The sequence below is a fragment of the Polypterus senegalus genome, chromosome 8, assembly GCF_016835505.1.
Source record: "Polypterus senegalus isolate Bchr_013 chromosome 8, ASM1683550v1, whole genome shotgun sequence".
In the NCBI taxonomy this organism is placed as follows: Eukaryota; Metazoa; Chordata; class Cladistia; order Polypteriformes; family Polypteridae; genus Polypterus; species Polypterus senegalus.
The window spans coordinates 152,349,237-152,371,066 of record NC_053161.1 but is presented as its reverse complement, the minus strand read 5'-3'; the positions used below and the strand labels follow the sequence as shown (position 1 = coordinate 152,371,066).

Here is a 21,830-nt window from a genome sequence, read left to right as displayed (position 1 = left end):
ACTTCCGGATCTAACTGCACTAAAATGTATCAAAATAAGAGTTGGACCGCATTAATTTCGCTATAATGTATCAAAACAAAAGACCTAAACGCTCAAACCGCTTCAGGAGTTGACCATTTCGGGGTTCAGAAATTGCACAATGTGTTACACGTATTGAGGTAGTAAAGCAACAGGGATATCACAGTTGAGGGAAAAAAAGATTGATACAAGTAAGATCTCGGAAATGCTACCATAAATCCGACAAAATAATCTAGGTGAAATGAAAACACCATATGTAGTTTAAACTTAAAAAGATACATTTAATATTGTGGCACTACACAGATTCATGTTCATTACATGTCCTTTTAGGTAGCTTGTTATCTTTAAAAAGGATCGCCAGCTTTTGCCACACTAAATTAAAAAACAATGTGTGACTTTGGCAGGCTTGCTGTTCTTCTAGGCTTCCCTGTAGATGGCTCTAAAGCTGTTGACTTATATGATGGAATGCCAGCCTCCTCATTCTCATTGGTGTATCATTCACTAGCACATGTAAACTTATCAGGGCTGTTCCATAACCCTTCCTTCGAGGTCACTGTCCCCAGAAACCACTTCCAAATGCTCTCAGCATCACATAAACTCGATGAGATGTCAAGGTAGTTTTCTTTGTAGTTGTGCAGCCATTGGCGTAGGCACATCAGCAGGGATCTTGAGTGTGGTGTTGTCAGCTGACATAACAGTGACTATGAGCATTGTCCTGCTGGGTGGCACAACAAGGATGTTAAATGTTGTGCTGTTATGTGGTGCACCATGGTTGTTTAGCACTGCTGTCATGGGCTAAGAGAGACAGGCACTAAACAGTTCCAAAAGCACTTCCAAAGATGCCCTATAGAGGGAGGATATAGTCAAACCCCAGCTAGATTAAGGGCAAGATTTACTTCACAAAATGCTCTGTGAAAAAGGTAGCTTTGGAGAGCACGTAAGGCAAAAAGGAGTTGCCTGAAGCACAAGACAGTCCAAGCGAACAAAGTCTGTACACAAATTCTAAAGACATAATTATAAAGAACAGAGCAGAAGGACAAATAATCAGTAAACCACAAAAAGCACAGCAAAACACAAGAAAACTCACCACTCCCAGGCACATTCGAAAAGAACCTCCAGGAACTGTTAGAGACTCTCCAGATTTATAGGGTGGGAGGGTAGTTCATGACGGTAACTGGCAGGTGGCCCCGTCTCTTGGGGACCACCCATAAAAAATATGGAACATAACACAGGCAGTTTATAGACAATATCAGAAAGGAAGAATAATGCATATACTTGACAAAAGTAACACTAACATAATCAACATAAATCATCCATCCATCCATCCCACTATATCCTAACACAGAGTGACAGGGGTCTGCTGGAGCCAATCCCAACCAACACAGGGTGCAAGGCAGGAATAAACCCTGGGCAGGAAGCCAGCCCACCACATGGCACACACTAGGGACAATTTAGGATTGCCAATGCATCTAACCAGCATATCTTTAGACCATGGGAGGAAACCGGAGCACCCGGAGGAAACCCACGCAGACACGGGGAGAACATGCAAACTCCACGCAGGGAGGACCCGGGAAGCGAACCCAGGTCTCCTTACTGCGAGGCAGTATGCCCACCACACATTAGCTCTTAGATGCTGAAGGAATGAGAGAGATAGTCAATTAGAGACAGGGGATGATTACAGGGCCAGAATGGATGAGGACTTGATGGGCAAATTAGCCAGGTAGTCAAGATAAACCCTACTGTTTTCAAAAGATTCCCTTAATGATCTTTAATGATCACAGAGAGTCAGGACCTCAGTCGTACATCTTATCCACAGGAAGGTGCCATATTTACAGCACAGTGTCCACTGTTACTGCACTGGAGCATTGGGATCCACGCACAGACCACAGGGTAAGCACCCCCCGCTGGCCTCACCAACACCTCATCCAGCAACAACCCAAGCTTTTCCAAGATATTTTCCCATCCAAGTACTGGCCAGACCCAAATGTGCTTGGCTGCAGGTGGATGACCTGTTCTAAAGTGCAGGTGGTATGGCTGCTACTCTCACCGAAGACACGGCCACTAGACACATGACACGTCTATACTCACACATTATGGGCATCAACTATGTCCATCATACATCAGGATCAGGAAGTGAATTAGAAGGGAAAAAAAAATCAAAAACTTTACATTGGATTCACTTCACCTTCCTTTTTTTGTCCATTAGTGAACTGAGTGTAACAAACTAATTGATAAGTGAAACATCCCATCTGTGGAAAATCAGCTTATCACGCATTTAACAAACATCTAACATGTTTAAAAGGCCAATATCACTTTGTGGCAAATGGTAATATATAACAGCATTGTGGGGTCACACACTTGCACCAAATAAAAATTAAAAATAAAACAGAATGGGGATCCAGTATTTGGGTTTGGCATTGCTTCATACATCTTCATTGTCCTCATTGTCTACTACTGTACACCGTTGTTCACACCTCTTTCTGTGTTGTTATAGGACACCACAGGCTCAGACTGCACTTGCTGCTACAGCCACTAGAAGCCAGAGCGTCAGTCTTTTCTTGACCGCCTGTAAGGTTGGTCCCATTAGTCTCAGCTGCAGTATTCATAGCTTGTTCAAATGCTTGTTCAGTTCATTATTTGGTTTATTTTTTAATTGTCAGGTATACTTTTCAGCACAATAGTATCTTTTGCTTCTCTCTCTTTTTTGCTTTTATTTTATTATTTGCACCACTGGATTCCCATTTGGAATGACCACCCATGTGGGCTTTTTCTTTTTCTGGGCACAGTAACACATCACATGTTCACTCTCATTAACAGTGACCTGTTAGATACCTCCTTTGATCGTGTCCTATCTCTATGAAGTAATCAGGACATTTTATTTAAACCTCATTGGATAGGCATATAATGTTGAGGATCGACGTAAAGCAGGGTTAATGGTGGAATGCCATGAGTGCCTGTCAGTAAAAAATGCTTTTGTTGTTTTGTTTCTTTCTCTCTTTCATATGTGGGAAGCAGGACCCCAGGGTCAATCTGTTGGTTGATCTGATGCTGATGACACCCTACCTTTACCCAGCATGCTACTTCAGATAACCAGACCAGCATAGCAAATGGACTGTGACAGCTGTTGGTCAAGTTCAGTGTCTCCTTTATCATTGTGGATTTTACAGCCACATGTGGTGTGGTGTGGTGGGTGGCCTTGGCATTGTCTGTCATATGCCCCTTTCTGCTGTTCACTAGCACCCTTCTGATGTTTCTAAGCTAGCATGTACCTTTATCTCCACATTGGTTTACATGTTCTAGACATAGTGAGGCCAATTTCAAGTTGATGCTGTCCCAGTGGCCAGGGTTACAGGAGTGTGCAGCTCCTGCCTGAACATCAGCATGGCAAGTGTAAAACCAGTGGACTCCTTGATAGTTGAACAATAAGCCCACAGTATGGCAGGGAGATGTTGGTCCCAGTCTTTCTGCTTGTCGCTCTGCACGTCGATCATTTAAAAGCCTGTACAGCAGCTGTCCTTTTGCCACTTTGCGTCTCTGCCGCTCGCGTTGTGAAAGGGGGTGGGGTGGGGGGTATTGGGCTGAACGCATGCTAAGGAGAAGCATTCGGATCATCTGCTGGCTTCCTGCTGCTGCTGGCAAGCTGCATGTTCTGCTTGTTGTTGTTTTAAGAGCTGGGAGCATAGATGTCTGTCAGCCAAAAGCATTCCAACAACTGCTTGCTTAGATGCCCGTCAACTTGTTTTAAATGTGGTCTCACTATATTGTCTCGTGTGATGTTAAAGTGTCCCTCACACGATAGCTTGGAGCTGCCATCTAGTGTTTTGGGTGAGGCAGCGTCCTTGAAAAGCTGCCTTGCCGTATCCTTTCATCTCAGGGGCACCTCAGCCTGGCTAAGCTGCCGGCCGTCTGCCACAAGTGGTAGGACTGTTCTTTACATTTACTTACAGCGAGCTGATCTCTGGATTATTAAGTCACCATCATTTGACTACATTGGTTGTCATTTTCTTTGGATTTTGCTATGGATTTCATCATGTGTAGTTTTTCTTAGTTGTTTGTTATTTCTGAGTTCATTTTTATAGTGTATTCACTGGAAATGGAACTGGGATGGGATCATTTAGGTTTGTGTAATTAGATTTCATTTATTTATTGTTTAATATTTGTCAATTTCTGTTTAAATGTCATTTGTTTCTTTGTCTCTGTGAGGTACTGTTCATGAGTTGGGCCAAGGCTGGGTGCATTCCTGGGGTCCCCAACAAAAAAATAAATCACCGTACAACAGGCAGTATGAATCTTAGCTGGGTTTTTCACACCACTACAGGTTCAGAGAATGAGTATAGTAGATAATCACCATCTCCTTCCATCTGGAAGAGGATTTCTTCTATGCCCTAATTAATGGTGTCTCTGTCCAGAATGAGTGGTACTTTTGGGTCTGTATAGACTTAAACAGGTGCAGTGATAAGGGCCTACTTAATTTGGAAGAATGCAGTCTTAAAAGCTGGCATCCAAGGGTGCTCATTGCCTTGGTTGGTCAGAGCATGTGATGGTGCTGCTGTGCCCACAAAACCTCTCACAAACTGCTAATAATAAGATGCCAAACCCAGAAAACTGCAGAACTCCTTCACAATAAGGAGCTGTGGCCAACTGCACACTGACAATTTTCTCAGTGTTGGCTTCTGTCTGCAGTAGGTACCCCTCTGCTGGATTCAGCTTTAGTTGGGTATGCCATCACCTTGTAATACAAAGTACACAGTCAGCATCAATTTGAAGTGTGAAGTGCTCTGCAGTGCACACAACTTGTTCTGTCCACAATGTGCCACTTCGTGTGTTCTCCTTTCCCTTGTCAGACTGATGCCGACTGTGTATTTCATTAACTGACAGCTTTGCTGCTCTTAGATACTTGGCACACTTTGATGCTGGCTGCATGTTTTCTCTTTGTGTATATTGTGGACTTTTTATTTCATAGATTTTACACTGCCAGAAAGGTTTCATTCTAAAAAAAGTATTTATTATCTGGTAAATTTCTTCTCTGTTTGATTGCAATTTACTTGACTGTTAAAATGTAATAAAAACTAGCTGTGCTACCCATGTAAATGGCTTGAAATCTAAATAATCAACATGGACCTTAGCAGTAATGTTTGCAGTGTACCATGCAATTCATATGTCTCTGTTGCAATTTGGTGAGGGATCTGTAAAAGCAATGTTAATGTTTGTGAGGTGTCATCTGTTGGAATGACAAATGCATTTTATCACTAAAAATGTTTGTGATGCAACACCTTTCAGAATGACAGAGACATAGCAACCGGACAGACACACAGACAATATATCATTTTATTAAAGTGGATAAATCTTGTCTGATCTCAAGTTTAAAAAAAGACTCCAAGAATTACATCAGAAGGACTTTGCTTTAGAAATTTTTGCGATTTTTAGGTCTATTATTAGGTCTCTATTAATAACGATGTCAGAGTACAGGAAGGTTTTGGAGGACTTTGTCTTGTGGTGCAGGGACAACAACTTGCAACTTAACATTAGTAAGAAAAAAGAGCTAGCAATGAACTTCCAATGTGTCCAGGAGCCTCCAAGACCAGCCACCATCGGGGACATGGAAGTAGTGCAGAGTTATAAGTACCTGGGGGTCCATATGAACAACAAACAAGACCGATCTGACAAAACAGTAGAGATGTACAAGAAGGTGAAGAGAAGACTGTACCTGCTCAGAAGACTCAGGTCTTTTGATGCGTGCAGCAAGCTGCCTGAAATGTTCTACCAGTCTATAGTGGCCAGTGTGACATTCTATGCTGCAGTCTCCTAAGGAAGCACCTTAAGCTAAAAAAAAATTCACAATGCCTGAATACACTTGTCAGGAAAGCCTGCACCATCACATGGAAAATCCTGGACACACTGGAAACTGCTCTGGAAAAGAGGGTGGTGGAAACATTGGATGCCATCATGAAAAATTCCCTCCAGGAGGCGCTCTTTACAAGGGAAGCACTTTTAGCCACAAGCTCATTCCACCATGGTGTGCTAAGAAGCACTTCTGGGGGTCTTTTCTGCACACTGCTATCAGGCAATTCAATGCGGTCTCCTTAAGTTCATTTCGATGTCAAGCATTCTTATTCCAAAATAATATTAATGAGCTCTTGCCATGTTTTTTACTTTCACATATACAAATCATAGGGAAAGTATTGTAATCATCCAAATATTCAACCTTCAGATTTTGATGAATCTCATTGTTTTAGACCTCCAAAAGTCCAAAATACAATTTTTGGAATTATGTCTGCGTGTCTGTCTGTGTGTGTATGCAAACACAATAACTTGAGTATGCTTTCAGTTAGGTCAACCAAATTTTTCATTCAAGTATTAGGTACAAAATGTAGATTTCTATCAACATTTCAGCTATTTCTGCTAACTGGAATTGGTATTTTTTTTATTAATGCAGCTGCAGAGTCTGATTTATTCAACTTTACTTTAATAATAATTGTTCGATATATTATTGATTTGACTTGATTTGTTGTTGATGGTTCTTTAATGTACATAATATAAAAATATAATCTTTGTCTTGCGGTTTACTTCTCAAATATCCATCCCCATATCTGAGTATACGAGAAAGTCTAGGGGAGACCACTCCCAATTTTTTGAAAAAGTTTTGGACACATCCTGTAGGAGAATTTTTTTTTTTTGTAATTTGAGATAATAAAGAATAGTACTTTCCCATGGAGTTATTTCTTCAAGTTCACCATGGTAAGTCTGCATGCTAGTAATGAGGTACAGGATATTACTGTCGATTTATAACTATGCACTTTAATTCAGTCTTGGACTACACCAAAAAATAGCCGTTAATGGCTTACAAGTGATTGTGACACCAAAGCTGTCTGACAAAAGTGTTAACATTTTTGTCCAAAATGGTGTAAATGTAGTACATTCCCAAAACACATGGCACAGTGTTTTAGAGAGAGATGGTAGTGCTTCCAGGTTGACTTGAGCTTTGCCCTGGGTACATTTAGACAACTTGACAGGAAATAAATGTGATCAATGGCACATTTTTAGTTGAATTATGAAATGCTTGGCACATATAGAACTCTTACATGTATATCAAAATTGTCTGAATGTGAAAACCATTTGCCTCATTCACATGGCTTCTCCCCATTGTGTGTTCTTCTGTGTTTCTGAAGGGCGCGTTTGCAAATGAATTGTTGGCCACATTCTGAACAACAGAATGGCCTCTCACCTGTGTGAATTCTAGCGTGGATCGGAAGACTTTCTTTGAGAGCAAATCGTTTACCACATTTAGAACAAGAATATGGCTTCTCTCCAGTGTGAGCTCTAGTGTGTGTCTGAAGACTGCGTCTGTCAATAAATCGTTTGCCGCATTCTGAGCAGCAGTATGGCTTCTCTCCAGTGTGAATACTACTGTGGTGGTGAAGACTGCGCCTGTCAGTAAATCGTTTACCACATTCAGTACAGCAGTGACGCTTCTTTCCAGTGTGAATTGTGATGTGCCTTTGAAAATCACTTTTAAAGGAGAATAGTTTGCCACATTCAGAGCAGCAGTATGGCTTCTCTCCAGTATGGATTCTAGAGTGTCTATTAAGACTGCTTTTGACTGAGAATTGTTTGCCACATCTGGAGCAACAGTGTGGCTTTTTACTCTTAGCACGTCTCTTATGATGTTTAGAATTATGTTTGCCTTTAAAAGTCATTTGCTGATTTCTGCAAAAATCCAGTCTCTCTGAATTTGTATTGTGAACTTGCAGAGAAATGTCATCCTCAATCCTTGTTAGCTTAATAACAGGCAGAGAGATATTCTGCAAGGCGACTGGTGTGAAATCTTCTGATCCAGATGTCAGTTGCCCCATATTTCCAACATTTAGTACCTTTTCTGGCATGCCTTGAAGATCCATCTGAGCAAATGAAGATGGGGAGACACCATCTGCCAAAAATGAAAAACACACATTTTAATCTAAGTATGTTTTAAATAACAAAGGCTGTATTAAAAGTGACCTGAGAAGTGGGGACTGTTCAAAACACTAACCTAATCATATAAATGATTACACATTTCTATGTTTGATTTATAAAATAAATCACAATGGAAAATCCAACCAGGATAGCACTGATGGACCCTATGAGCCAAAAGTGTCGCCCTGGATGAGGACGCTGCTGCCTCACAGCTCTCAAGCCTGGGCACAATTATGAACTTTGCCTCTTCTTCTTTTAACCATGTGTATTCACTTCACTTCCCATAGATGTGCATGTTAGATTGATCAGAAACCAACAAGATAAAAGGGGAGAGTCTGAATGAAGCCACCAAACTTCTAAAATATGTTGTTTCTGTTCAATATTCTCCATGAATTGGTATACAATTCAATCAGCCAATCAGACTGATATGTCAGTTATGGAAAAGTCTATAAAGAAAGCATCTGTATTACTATCATACCCTTTATGTTTGCATTTATCTTTACACCTTAAATGATTATGAAAAAAAAATAAGCAGTACAGAAATGGCAGTTGTAAAAGTAAGACTGAATAATTTTACCCCACATAAATCTTGCTGATCTATTTATCATCACACAAAGTGAGACATTGTTTGGGACCAATGCTGCTCCTAGAGACTTCTGTTGGATTGCTGTAGATAACACTTAAGGTATTTTTTAAGAGGATAAATGATATTCTATGTATGTTTTGTGTAAAAATAAATTGCAGACTGGAAGAGCATCCCAGCTATTCACCAAGTTTTCTAGAAATGACTAGCAACTTGTTAGACCACCAAATAAGGCACTGTCTATAAACAAGGTTGGCTTAGTTTTTAATCTTCTGACTACAACAGAAAGAGAAAAGTCATCTTTAAATCTTTGTCACCATCAACATGTTATAGTGTATATTATCTTTTTGTATTGTTTTGTTTTTTTAAATAATTATATTTAATGTTTTGTGTAATTTCTGTTAGGTTTTGCTATTATTTAGGATTGTTTACTATACCTTCAAATATTTCACCATTCTGTGTGTTCTGTTTGTGGAACCCCCAAGACGTGGGACCACCATGATGTCACACCTGAGGGGCCGTCCTCCAACTTTATATTGAAGTGTCTGTTATATTGCCATTGAGTGTTGTAGAAGTTTATTTGCATTACTGCTCTTCTTTAATATATCTGGCATGGTTGGCTTTTCTATTATTTGGATTACCAAGTGTGGAATTTGTACTGGGACTTGTTGGCTTTGGGTTGCATTACAGGTAAAAAAAAACAAAACTTTTAGCTTCATATTTGCTTCTTAACGGTTTTTGTTCCTTGCTCTTCAACAAATATCTTCTTTTATAAAGGTACAACATTTTGGGTTGTCTCAACAAGCCAGAGGTTTATTGTCACCCTTCTGGGATATTTGTGAGACTTTCCACTTTTAAAGTTAGCTCCCCGTTTTGGGTTCTGAGCAAGCTAAAGCCAGCAGATAGTAGTTGGGGGTTGGTGGCATGAGGCAAGACCATCTCTGGAAAGCTTTTTTAAGGTGTTGGCTTGCTTTTTTTGGGTCTTACACCCTTTTTCCATGATCGTGTCTCTAGCAAACATCACAACATAAACAAACATAAAAGGCAGAGAAGATTCTAGCACAACAACTAAATAAACAGGAAGTTCATAACAGAATAATGGAGATTAGCAATGAAACTGAAAATACAATTAGAACACACAAAGAAATAACCCACACATCCAAGACATGGTGTAAGTTTTAATATTCTTAAGAGTGTAAATAAAGCTTCATAGGACTTTCTTGCTAAAATACAAATGTCTGTCAAGGAGGTTCATAACCTCTGAGGCTCTCTGAAATTCAAAATGCCATTAACCCATTGCAAAGTGGGAAAGCTACAGGCCCAAATGGCTTTCCACTGGAATTTTATGAAATGTTTTCACCTCTGGTAGCACCATGATTTTAAACAATGTTTAAATATATTTTAGTATGGGCTCTCTCCCTGGATGAAGAACCTTTCTCTTTTTATTGTCACTTACATTATTTTTGAGTTACTGTTTTTCATATTTTTCTTACAATTAATTCTACATTGTTACTGTTAAATTTAAATATTATTTGGTAGTTATGTATTGTGTATACATGCCTCCTGACTACATTCCTTGTGATTTATGGGTGGTACCTCAAACAGGTGGGTCCACCCTGACACCACTGCTGAAGGACCACCCTCAGCGTTTATATTCAGGGGAAAGAGTTACATCCTTCAGAGCATCACTCAGTGTTGTGGTTTGTGGAGTTTACAACATTTTTCATGAGTGGCTTTTAGATGGTTCTGTTTTTTTTATTATATATAAAAAAAATATATATATATATATATATTGTGGTCCCCGGCCGGGATGCCCAGGAGGACCGGAGGAGGGCTTGTGCCTCCTCCAGACCACGAGGGGGTCCGCCCTGGTTATGTTGGGGGCCTCGGGTGAAGGGCTTGGAAGCCCAGCCCTGTAGGGACCCGTGGCCACCGGCAGGCGACGCCCCAGTGCCTGAATATCCCGGGAGCCAACAGGGGACACCGGGACGGCTTCCGGGTGCGCAGCCGGCACTTCCACCACACTGGGGTGTGGCTATGGAGGAATGCCGGGAAGCAGTTGTAGCCCATCCGGGTTCCCATTTAAGGGTCTGCCTCCCTCCAGTCATGGGCAGAAGTCGGGTGGAAGAGGACGGAGCTGGAGGGAGGACTAGAGGCGGCCAGGAGAAAGGCACTGGAAGTGTGTGGCCTGGACATTGGGGGGAATTGGTGCTGGAGGCACTGGGGTTTGTGAGTGCACAAAAACTTGTACATATTTGACTTGTAAATAAACGTGTGTTGGGTGAAATATGATGTCCGTCTGTGTGTGTCCGGGCCAGCGTCCACAAAATATATATATACATACATACACATATATATATATACATATATATACACATATACATATATATACACATATACATATATATACATATATATATACATATATACATATATATATATATACATATATATATATATACACATATATATATATATATATATACACATATATATACATATAAATATATATATACACATATATATATATATATATATATATATACACATATATACATATATATACATATACATACATAAAATAACGTAACATGGTTGTCAATGTAATTGTTTTGTCACTGTTGTGAGTGATGAGTGTTGCTGTCATATATATATATATATATATATATATATAAATATATATATATATATTTACACACACACACACATAAACATATATATATATATATATATATACATACATATACATACACACATACATACATGCACACACATATATACACACAAATACATATATATATATATATATACATACACACACACATATATATAAACATATATATACATATACATACATATCTACATATATACACACACAGCTATTTCAGCATCAGTGCAATACGCTGTTTGTTAAAACGGATAACTCCGCTCTTACGTGCAAGTCTGCGTGGATATTATGAACTATCGATTTGTTCAAGTTCTATTTAAATTTTAAATAGAAGGAATTTTTATTTAGTCGACAGAAATATCTTTGGTAGGAATGGTAAAAACAGACAGGAATATTATTCCAGAATAAATCAACTCAAACCTTAAACAACTTATAATATTTTGCTCTCCATAAAAATATATCCTGTCTAAATTATACAAGTTAGAAATAAAGTAAACGTTAAAAGAACAAACATTCAAATTTCTTTACTCTTATGTAATTTTATATAAAAAATAAACTTAGATTTTAAATCCCAAAAGATTTTGCTCTCCATAAAAATATATCCTGTCAAAATTATACAAATTCAAATATGAACATGCTGCATAACAAAACATGGAAATATAAATAAAATGTGTTCCTTTCAGCAATAACAAATCAAATCATTCAGTTGTCTTTGCTCATATGTCATTTTAGAGCTGGACGCCTGGCATCTTTTTTTGGCAACAAGTTCGTTTATGTTTGCTGTGAGGTTCTGTGTTGTGGAGATTCTCAGGATGGACTGCAGGTGCTCATCAGTAAGGCGACTCCTGTGTGCTGTTTTGTTATTCTTTATCACTGAGAAGAGCTTCTCACACAGATATGTGCTACCAAACATGCACAAGGTTCGAGCCGCATGTAGACGGACTTTTTTTGTTCTTCAAAGTCACCAAAGCTCCGTGCAAACTCAGTGCGCTCAGTTTATCAGCAAAGTGCGTATTTTGGGAACACCGTAGTGACGACTTGGTTTAACATTACTTGGCAACAGGGAAAGTGAGGCAAGTTGCACTGATGCATTTGTGTCTCCCATAAAAGCAGCTTCACTTGAAATCACTTTGTGATTGTGCACGGGTAAAAACGTCCGCTGAAGTGTCAGATTCTTATTTAATTCTTCTGCTTTCTGTATCTTCTGCATTGCATTCAGGTCACCCTGATGTTTTGTCTCATAGTGCCGTCTTAGATTAAATTCTGTAATTACAGCCACATTAGCTCCACAAATGAGACACACGGGTTCAGTAAACATATACTCAGCCTCCCATCGGTTTTAATGGCTCTATTTTCAGAATCAACTTTTCTCTTCAGCATCGTGTGAGCTAGCTTCGCAATAACTTGCAGCATCATAAGCTAGACTTGATTAACGCGGTAAGTGTTCGGCAAGGCAGCTGAAGCGCTGCATTATGGGATCTGTAGTTTATTGTGTTACCAGCGCTTCATATACCCGGGCCATTAATAACAATAATACAGAATATAAAATGATCTCGTGGGCGGATATAATTACACGCCGGGCGGATGTGGCCCACGGCCCTTGAGTTTGACACATATGGACTAAATAGAACTTGAAAAGATATACTTTTTCAAATGTGATCGCGCAATTCAGATAGAGTTGACGCGCACTACAGCCTGCATGCCTCAATAAGTCATCCTCCCCTCGCTCTTACTTTTTTACCGTTCATCTAATGAATACACTGAGTATGGCTTTACCAAAACAATCATCAATATATACCCGCGTATCGCAGCGGAGACGTAGTGTGTTAAAAAAGCTAGAAAAAGAAAAGGGAACATTTTAAAAATAACGTAACATGACTGTCAATATACAGTAATTGTTTTGTGAGTTTTACTGAGTGTTGCTGTCATCAAAGATTTGATTATCATTATTTCTTTCAATCAGGTTCGTATTTGTAGGATGTGTTGTGTTCAAGTTACATTCCGTGTTTGTCAATCGTTGTAAAGATGACAGGTTTCATTCATCGATTCGTTTCTTACTGCATCAATAAACAGCTCGTCTTCTTCTTTATCTGAGACCCGACACACTGCATGCACGGGTTTTTTTTTTTACACTGTCTTCCTTTAGCGGGACATTGACTTTGTCCACCGTGTGCTTTGTTTCCACAGTAGCTGTATTTATGAATATGCTGATCAGACGCTTCATCTTTTTTTGCTGCCTTTTCAATTGTGTAATTCGTTTTTTGTTCAGTGCTCTTTGGAACTGTTCCTTTTTGTCTGTGCACTGCGCCAGTTCACGTGAGCCGCTCGGTGTACATGCATCGAAGTTTCCCAGCTGTGCTGGTGCCATCTCGTGCTATGTCCATGGCTGTATTTAATGTTACCGAAGTCCGGGCACTTAAAACTTTCTCTCGCAGTTTCGCTGAGTTTGTGCCAAACACCACTCTGACCATCTCATCTTCCTCTGCATAAGCACAGTCCTTCACCCGTGAATATTTACCCGTGGCAGTTTGCTATTGGATTGCCGCTGACGGACGGCCTTATATGGGCAGGCACTAAATTACAAACGCCAGCGGCAGCCTGTCTATGAACTTAATTTAAAGTTTAGGTTTACATCGTGCTTTCCGAAGTAGCAGAACTCATGAATATGGTTGTATATGTCACTTGCTCGCTTCTTATTGTTTTGCTGCCTTCTCAATTATATAATGCATGTTTTCTTCAGCGCTTTTTGGGCCTCTTCCTGGTTTTCTACGTACTGCGTGATTACGTGGAAGGCGTGATGATGTCACATGAAACTCCGCCCCCACGGGTTTCAAGCGCATCTCCATTACAGTAAATGGAGAAAAACAGCTTCCAGTTATGACCATTACGCGTAGAATTTCAATATGAAACCTGCCCAACTTTTGTAAGGAAGCTGTAAGGAATGAACCTGCCAAATTTCAGCCTTCTACCTACACGGGAAGTTGGAGAATTAGTGATGAGTCAGTCAGTCAGTCAGTTAGTGAGTGAGTCAGTGAGGGCTTTGCCGTTTATTAGTATATATATATATATATATATATATATAATATATGTATACACACATATATATATACATATATACATATATATATATATATATATATATATACACACACACACACATATATATATATATATATACACATACATACATAAATATTTATATATACACATACAGTCTATCTATCTATCTATCTATCTATTGTGAGTTGTAAATAAGGACGGAGAGAACCAAAGGAAAGATGGAAGTGCCAGATGAGTCACTCCATTTACTGCCAGTACCCAAAACAAAGAGGTGTACACTGGCATAACAGGAATCAGGCACAATTTCTCCGTTTTCAGCCTCAGTGGCTTCTCTAAAACTATCAGCTCTCTCAAGCAGGTCTGAGTTAGGGAGCTCCATCATGCAGGACTGTGTCTGCCAGACAGAAACACCAAAATTATGTTGTCCTGACCGGAAGACGCATAGTTCAGTTCAGTGTGGGGCGTGGCTGAGGTGCCCTCCTTAGGTAGCTTCAGAGAAGAAAAAGAGATGGTATTGTTAAAATTGGCGCTCTCTATTGCCCAGGTGGGTCCTTTCATCGAATTGGCTGACCCAGCACTGTCTCAGCTGTGGAATGGCCAATGGTGGAGGAAGCTTGATGGCCGAGGTCTCTAGGACTCTAAACAAATCCAAATCATATTATGTAATATCTACTGTTAAATTCTGCTCCATACTTGTAATATATTTATTTTAATATTGTATTGAGGATTTGTTCTGTTCTGTGTATTGTATTGTATTGACCCCCTTCTTTTTGACACCCACTGCATGCCCAACCTACCTGGAAAGGGGTCTCTCTTTTGATCTGCCTTTCCCAAGGTTTCTTCCACTTTTACCCTATTAGGGATTTTTTTTTTTGAGTTTTTTCGCGTCTTCTTAGAGAGTCAAGGCTGGGGGCCATCAAGAGGCAGGGCCTGTTAAAGCCCATTGTGGCACTTCTTGTGGGTTATACAAAAATATATTGTATCGTATTATTGCATACCTTGTCTCAGCCTGGAAGGTGACATACAGGCACCTCAGGCACACATGTGTGACAATATACATAAAAATAACATAAGGGTTGTGTCTGTATGTCACGTGATTACTCACAAACCACTGGAGCAGGATCTTGATCTTGGTCTTAACTGAAAGCTTATGACATGATGCACACTGATGAAGCACTACATGTGGCTGGTGGCAACTCCAAAAAAGTTATTGGGGTTTGTGTCTTTCTTAGGAAAAACTGCATAGTTACAGTAATCAATATGGAGACATAGATGAGAGAAAAAGAACAGCAGTAACATCTCCTGAACATGAACTGAATTGCAGAGGCGGATTACGTGATAGGAAGAGGGAATTATTTATATAGCGCCTCAGCCCTGGCCTCTGCTGTGTGCAACTTTCTGGTACTCACTAAATGTGACTAGCAGCAACCTACAGGAAGTTCTCAGGGTTCACATGTTGTTCTACGGCAAATTGCAAAAGAAAACTTGAGAAAAAGAAGCATGTGGACCAGAAGTCAGATACGCATCGACCGCAGAATACAAGTGTGACAAACGCAGACCAGTGTCTGCACAAACTGGCATCTGCTCAGGTCTTTACAGCACACTAGTTGATTTCATCAAAACCAAAAGTCATACCTTCCAAGTGCAAAACAAAGTCATTCACACCATTATACAACACGAAACAACAACATCTGCCTGCTCAACTCAGTGTCAATCCAAAAGCGGATGAGACAGCAGGACACTGCCACACATTAAAGCGAGGGGTCAGTCAGAATATCAAGCCATTGAACAGCTCACTAGCACTGCGGCCCATCACCTTGCCAGACAGCCCCCACGGTACAGAGTGGGTGACATGAATTTAAAGAGCACCTGCCAGAACATCAATATAATAGTAAGAAGGAAAAGAAGTGCATGAACCATCTTTCCTTTAGGACTGGATATCTGAGTGTTTTCTAGTCAATAAGATTTACAAAGCATTATTAAAAAAAAAAGACCATAGTTGAGCCATATCCCATGTGAGGGCCCTTCAGGTCAAGCCTCAAGTCTTACACTACAGGACTTATTTTAGCACTTACATTCTTCAGAACATGACGTTTTCTCTGTCTTCTTCGTGTCCTGCTCCAATGATTCTGTTTTCTCCTGGACAGAATGATCTTGTAGTGAACATAGTCCATTTTGGGGGAAGCCTAAACCTGTTACTGCTTCATCTGAAAAGAATGACTCTGATTTAAGGTCCTCTTCCTTGACTCTGTTTAATATTTCAGGTTTCTCTAAATCAGTCCCTTCAGACTGTTGCTCCGGCTCTTCTTTAACACTGACATATTCTTCGTCCTCTTTTTTAATGACCACATTTCCTTTCTCTGTGGGATTCATGAAAAACAGGCCATTCTGCACGGTTGTATTCTCCCAATCCTCTTCTTTAATCCTGCCACCGGAGGTGTCCTCCTCTTCACATTTAAACTCCTGCTTTACACACTCCAAAACAGCCTGGTTCATCTCCATTTCATATACCAGCAATGGCACCGTCCTCTTTATTTCTGTAAAAAAAGAAGCCACCAATATGAAATTAGAGGGGCAAAAAGGAGAAGTTTGGACATTTCACTCTCATCTTTTATTCTCTCCTTTGCAAAAAAAACAAAAAAAAACAAAGAAGAAGAAGAAGATCAATAGGTCCGTGATACCAATAATTAACAGCAGATCAATGACACATTGGTTTGAGGGCAAAAGCAGGCATGGCTGCACTTCAGATCCTCTTGATATTTCAAGACTGTGTGATATGCATTCATTTTATGCTTGTGTTACAAGTAACTGAAATAAAAAGCAAAATGCCAAAATGTATAACTTTTAAGGCTTAGCATATATAAAATTGTACATGCATACATTTTCAAGCTGCATTAAACATGCAGAAAAGAATAATACCTATGAAAACATGCTACCCTTTATTATTGCAAACACTAGGCTTTGTGGTCTCTGACTATGCGCCTTAATCCATTAATGCTTGCTGGTCTCTTTAAAACATTCATAGTCACACAAATTAATATTTTCTAAGAGACTTCTGCTGGAATATTTAGGGAACTGCTTAATGTAGTTTTAAGAGGATACTGTATGCCTCACATAAAAAATCAATTTCAACCTAGAGAGCATCAGGGGTAATTTCCAAGATTTCTAGAACAGATCAGCATTATGCTAGATTAACAGCTAAAGGCATTCTGTAGGAAAACGGGGGCTTTGTACTTTTGACTATACAAAACAAAAAATTATATATATATATATATATATATATATATATATAGTCACAGCTTGATGGAGGTGGTACCCAGCCGGGATGTCTGAGAAGACAGGAGGAGGGCTGGTGCCTCCTCCAGACCTCGAGGGGGCGACCGCCCTGGAGGCCTCGGGTAAAGAGCTGGGAAGCTCAACCCTGTAGGGACACGGGGTTACCGCCAGGGGGACCCCAATACCTGGAAGACCCTAGACCTCAGCACTTTCACCACACCAGGAAGTGCTGGGAGGAAGAGAAAGTAGGGACACCCGGAGTGATTCTGGAGAGACAGCCGGCACTTCCGCCACACTGGGGCGTGTTGGTGGGAGATTGCCGGGAACACACCTGGAACACATCCGGGTGCGTATTTAAAGGGGCCGCCTCCCTCCAGTCGATGACAAGAGTCGGGTGGAAGAGTGGCAACGTCTGGAGAAGGGAGGAAGCGGTAAGAAGAAAAGAAAGAGAGAGAAAAAAGAGAAGAAGAAAGAGAAGGCATCGGAGTGGCCTGGACTGAGGGGTATTGGGGATTAGTGAGCTGAATTGTAAAAAAGGATGAAGAATAAATGTGTGTTTGTGGGTGACATTAACGTGTCTGCCTGTCTGTGTCCAGGGGTTCACAATATATATAGAGATATAGTATAGACATATTATATATATATATATATATATATATATATATATATATATATATATATATATATACACACACACTGTCTCACTCACTGACTAACTCACTCACTCATCACTAATTCTCCAACTTCCCGTGTAGGTAGAAGGCTGAAATTTGGCAGGCTTATTCCTTACAGCTTACTTACAAAGGTTAAGCAGCTTTCATTTCGAAATTCTACACGTAATGGTCATAACGGTCGATAACGGTTGACAAAATTCGCCATGTTGAACTTTCTTATTTATGGCCCCATCTTCACGAAATTTGGTAGGTGGCTTCCCTGCGCTAACCAAAACCGATGTACGTACTTATTTCGGTGGTATGACGCCACTGTCGGCCGCCATATTGAAGTTTCCAATGTCACTAATTCTCCAACTTCCTGTGTAGGTTGAAGGCTGAAATTTGGTACTTATTTCGGTGGTATGATGCCACTGTTGGCCGCCATATTAAACTTTTCAACGGTCTTTGTTACTTATGGGCCCATCTTCAAGAAATTTGGTACGCGGGTTCCCAACGCTAACTGAATCCTACTTACGATACATATATCGTCCATAGCCTGCAGCTCAGTCACGTGTGAGGCGTTGGGTCCCCATCCCAACGCCTCCCGTTGTTGGCTGCCTGCCTATATAAGGCCGTCCGTCGCTCCAGTCTCTACATTCCCTTCCCTGCTTCGCCACGGGATTCATGTCTCCCTGCTGATAACTACAGCCTTTTTATTTAATCCACAGCTTCTCCACCGTTTTATTGTTCATTTATTACGATTATAGTTATTGTGTAGGTATTTTAGACTTACTTTACATTGTTCAAGTACCCATTTCCTTTATCATTCCAACTGTACCCCCATTAACATGTCTATCGAGGTGATCACCATCGATCAAAGAACTGTCACTTACCGAGTGGTTTCCATGCTCGGAGATGGCACCTGCCTTTTCCATTCTCTTTGTTACATATTGCACGGCCATATCAGGCTCACTCTTGATATCCGGAGGAACATTGTGCCTTATGTATTGAATGACTGGGACAGGTTCAAGGTGTGGACTGATGACGGTACAGGAGATAATTATACTACACAGGAGCACTATAAGAATGAAATGCTTAAGCCCTTCACCTATGCATCTGCATGTGAGTTGATGGCTGCCGGTGAATTGTTCGGTTGTCGCTTTCAAGTGTACCGAAATGGCCAAATATTTTACACCTTTTGACAACCGCCAATGCCTCTTATACATCTTAGATTCACAGGTGACGATTTCAGTAGCGGACACTTTGATGTTTATGAATGTTTAAACTCTCAAAAGCTGGATGTGAAGTTATCAATAAAACTGGTTGTATACTTACAATGCTTGACAGATGGCGAATGTCACTTCAACACAAGTCCTACAAATACTGTCGTCATTGAAACAAACCATGAAACTCAAACCAATTATGACAGCAGCAATCCAAGCTGTGAGATTTGAAACAAGATTACTGTTCACATGGCCAACTGTACGTTGCATGCTCAAGAGTAAGCTCAGCGCACAGCTTGGTCATATTACAACCGGAGGGCCGAACTCACAATGTGGTATACAAAGAGATCCTTAACAAATATTTTCCCTCAGTTTAAAAAGGTTCAATTTTCTTCTTAATAAAACTTTTAAGGCAGTACTTAGCGCTAAGCTGGTATTTTGCTAGTATATATATATATATATATATATATATATATATATTAGAACTGCAACGATAAGTTGACATAATCGACAACGTCGACTTCAAAAAAATTGTCAATACAGATTTTTTATTGTCAACGCATCATGAACAGAACCTTCAATAGAGGCTCCAGTCACAAAGAACCACATCGGTTTTTGCAACTGCAATGCACTACATGAATGTCTCGTGGCCGTATTGTTTGTTATTGTTTGTCAAGACTGCACACAGTCCTACCAACGAAGAAGAACGTCTGAGGAGAAGAAGAATGTAAAAGAAAATAAACATGGTTGCAATGGCGAGTCAGATAGAGGAGGGGGAAGGAGATGGAAAAAAACTGAGACAGAAATTTTCTAAAGTGAGGGAGCACTTCAGCAAAAAAGACAAAAAAGTTGAATGCAGATTATGTAAAGTGGAGCTTTCTTTTCACGGCAGCACCATCGCAATGCATGAGCATCTGAAATGAAAGCATCCTGGAGATGTTATGCCGTGGTCTCTTGAGAATTTATGCTAGCGCTGTTAGTTAGTTAGGGTTAGATCAGGAGGGGAGGGAGAGTGTGAACGAGACTGAGAAAATAAAAGTAAAAAAAGCTAACTTTTACAAGTAACAAATGTATCGTGATCATGACTGAGAGAATAAAAGTGAAAAGAAACTGTAACTTTTACAAGTACTATACATTGAATACAGTGGCTGTTACAGACGCAAATCAAATGTATGTGTTTATTGTATAATATTAACAATAAGAGCAACTCACTTCTCAAAACGGTAAATATACGAGACAGTCAGGATCGAACCGGGGGACTCTTGATTAAAAGTCAGCAGTTCCCACCGCTGCACCACAGAAGCTACTGTATCATCCTTGAACCTTTTGTGAAAGTGTTTATTTGATCTCTGCACTTCAGGCTTTACACATTATATAGTTTGTCTACATTTTGTCATTTATTACTAAAATATGAAAAACATTTCAGTTTTAACAATATATTTATTGGTTGAGTTAAATACCCTTTTTTGTTTAAAGACTACGTGCACTTTAGTTTGTGTTGTTTAATGTATTTCTTTTTTATTGTGATGGTCACACTAATGTAAAAACATCTGATTATTTTCAAATTCATATGTTTCACTGGTTATTTTAATTAGATTATTATTAATTTTAATCGTGTTAATGCAGAGACATCAGGGTGACATTCACAGGTTGACAGACGTGAGCAGATGAGGTAAGACATGCACTGAAGCCCAGAACAGGATGTGCAACCAAAGGTCACAGGCATCAAAATAGTCAGGCATGAAATAATCATGACTAATCGAAAAATAAATTGAACAATTAGTTGACTACCAAAATAATCATTAGTTGTAGCCCTTATATATATATATATATATATATATATATATATATATATATATATATATATATATATATATATATATATATATATATATATATATATATATATATATATATATATATATACACACAGTGGGTACGGAAAGTATTCAGACCCCCTTCAATTTTTCACTCTGTTATATTGCAGCTATTTGCTAAAATCATTTAAACTATTTTTTTCCTCATTGATGTACACACAGCACCCCATGTTGACAGACAAAAAAAAAGAATTTTTGAAATTGTTGCAGATTTATTAAAAAAGAAAAACTGAAATATCACATGGTCCTAAGTATTCAGACCCTTTGCTCAGTATTTAGTAGAAGCACCCTTTTGAGCTAATACAGCCATGAGTCTTCTTAGGAAAGATGCAACAAGTTTTTCACACCTGGATTTGGGGATCCTCTGCCATTCCTCCTTGCAGATCCTCTCCAGTTCTGTCAGGTTAGATCTTAAACGTTGGTGGACAGCCATTTTTAGGTATCTCCAGAAATGCTCAATTGGGTTTAAGTCAGGGCTCTGGCTGGGCCATTCAAGAACAGTCACAGAGTTGTTGTGAA

At 39.6% G+C, this 21,830-nt stretch overlaps 1 protein-coding gene across 1 annotated transcript in view; it reads right to left on the bottom strand.

Annotated features, from left to right (window-relative positions):
* Window positions 1-6,796: 6,796 nt before the first annotated feature.
* The window catches only part of LOC120534401 (zinc finger protein 569-like), a 27,586-nt gene continuing 12,552 nt past the window's right edge, over window positions 6,797-21,830 (bottom strand). Inside the window, exons 2-3 of the mRNA XM_039761952.1 lie at window positions 16,358-16,819; window positions 6,797-7,945 (exon numbers count right to left, since the gene is read on the bottom strand). Of these exons, the coding sequence (XP_039617886.1) occupies window positions 7,140-7,945; window positions 16,358-16,784 (1,233 nt within the window). The 5' untranslated portion in view covers window positions 16,785-16,819 and the 3' untranslated portion in view covers window positions 6,797-7,139. The remainder of the gene's footprint in view (window positions 7,946-16,357; window positions 16,820-21,830) is intronic.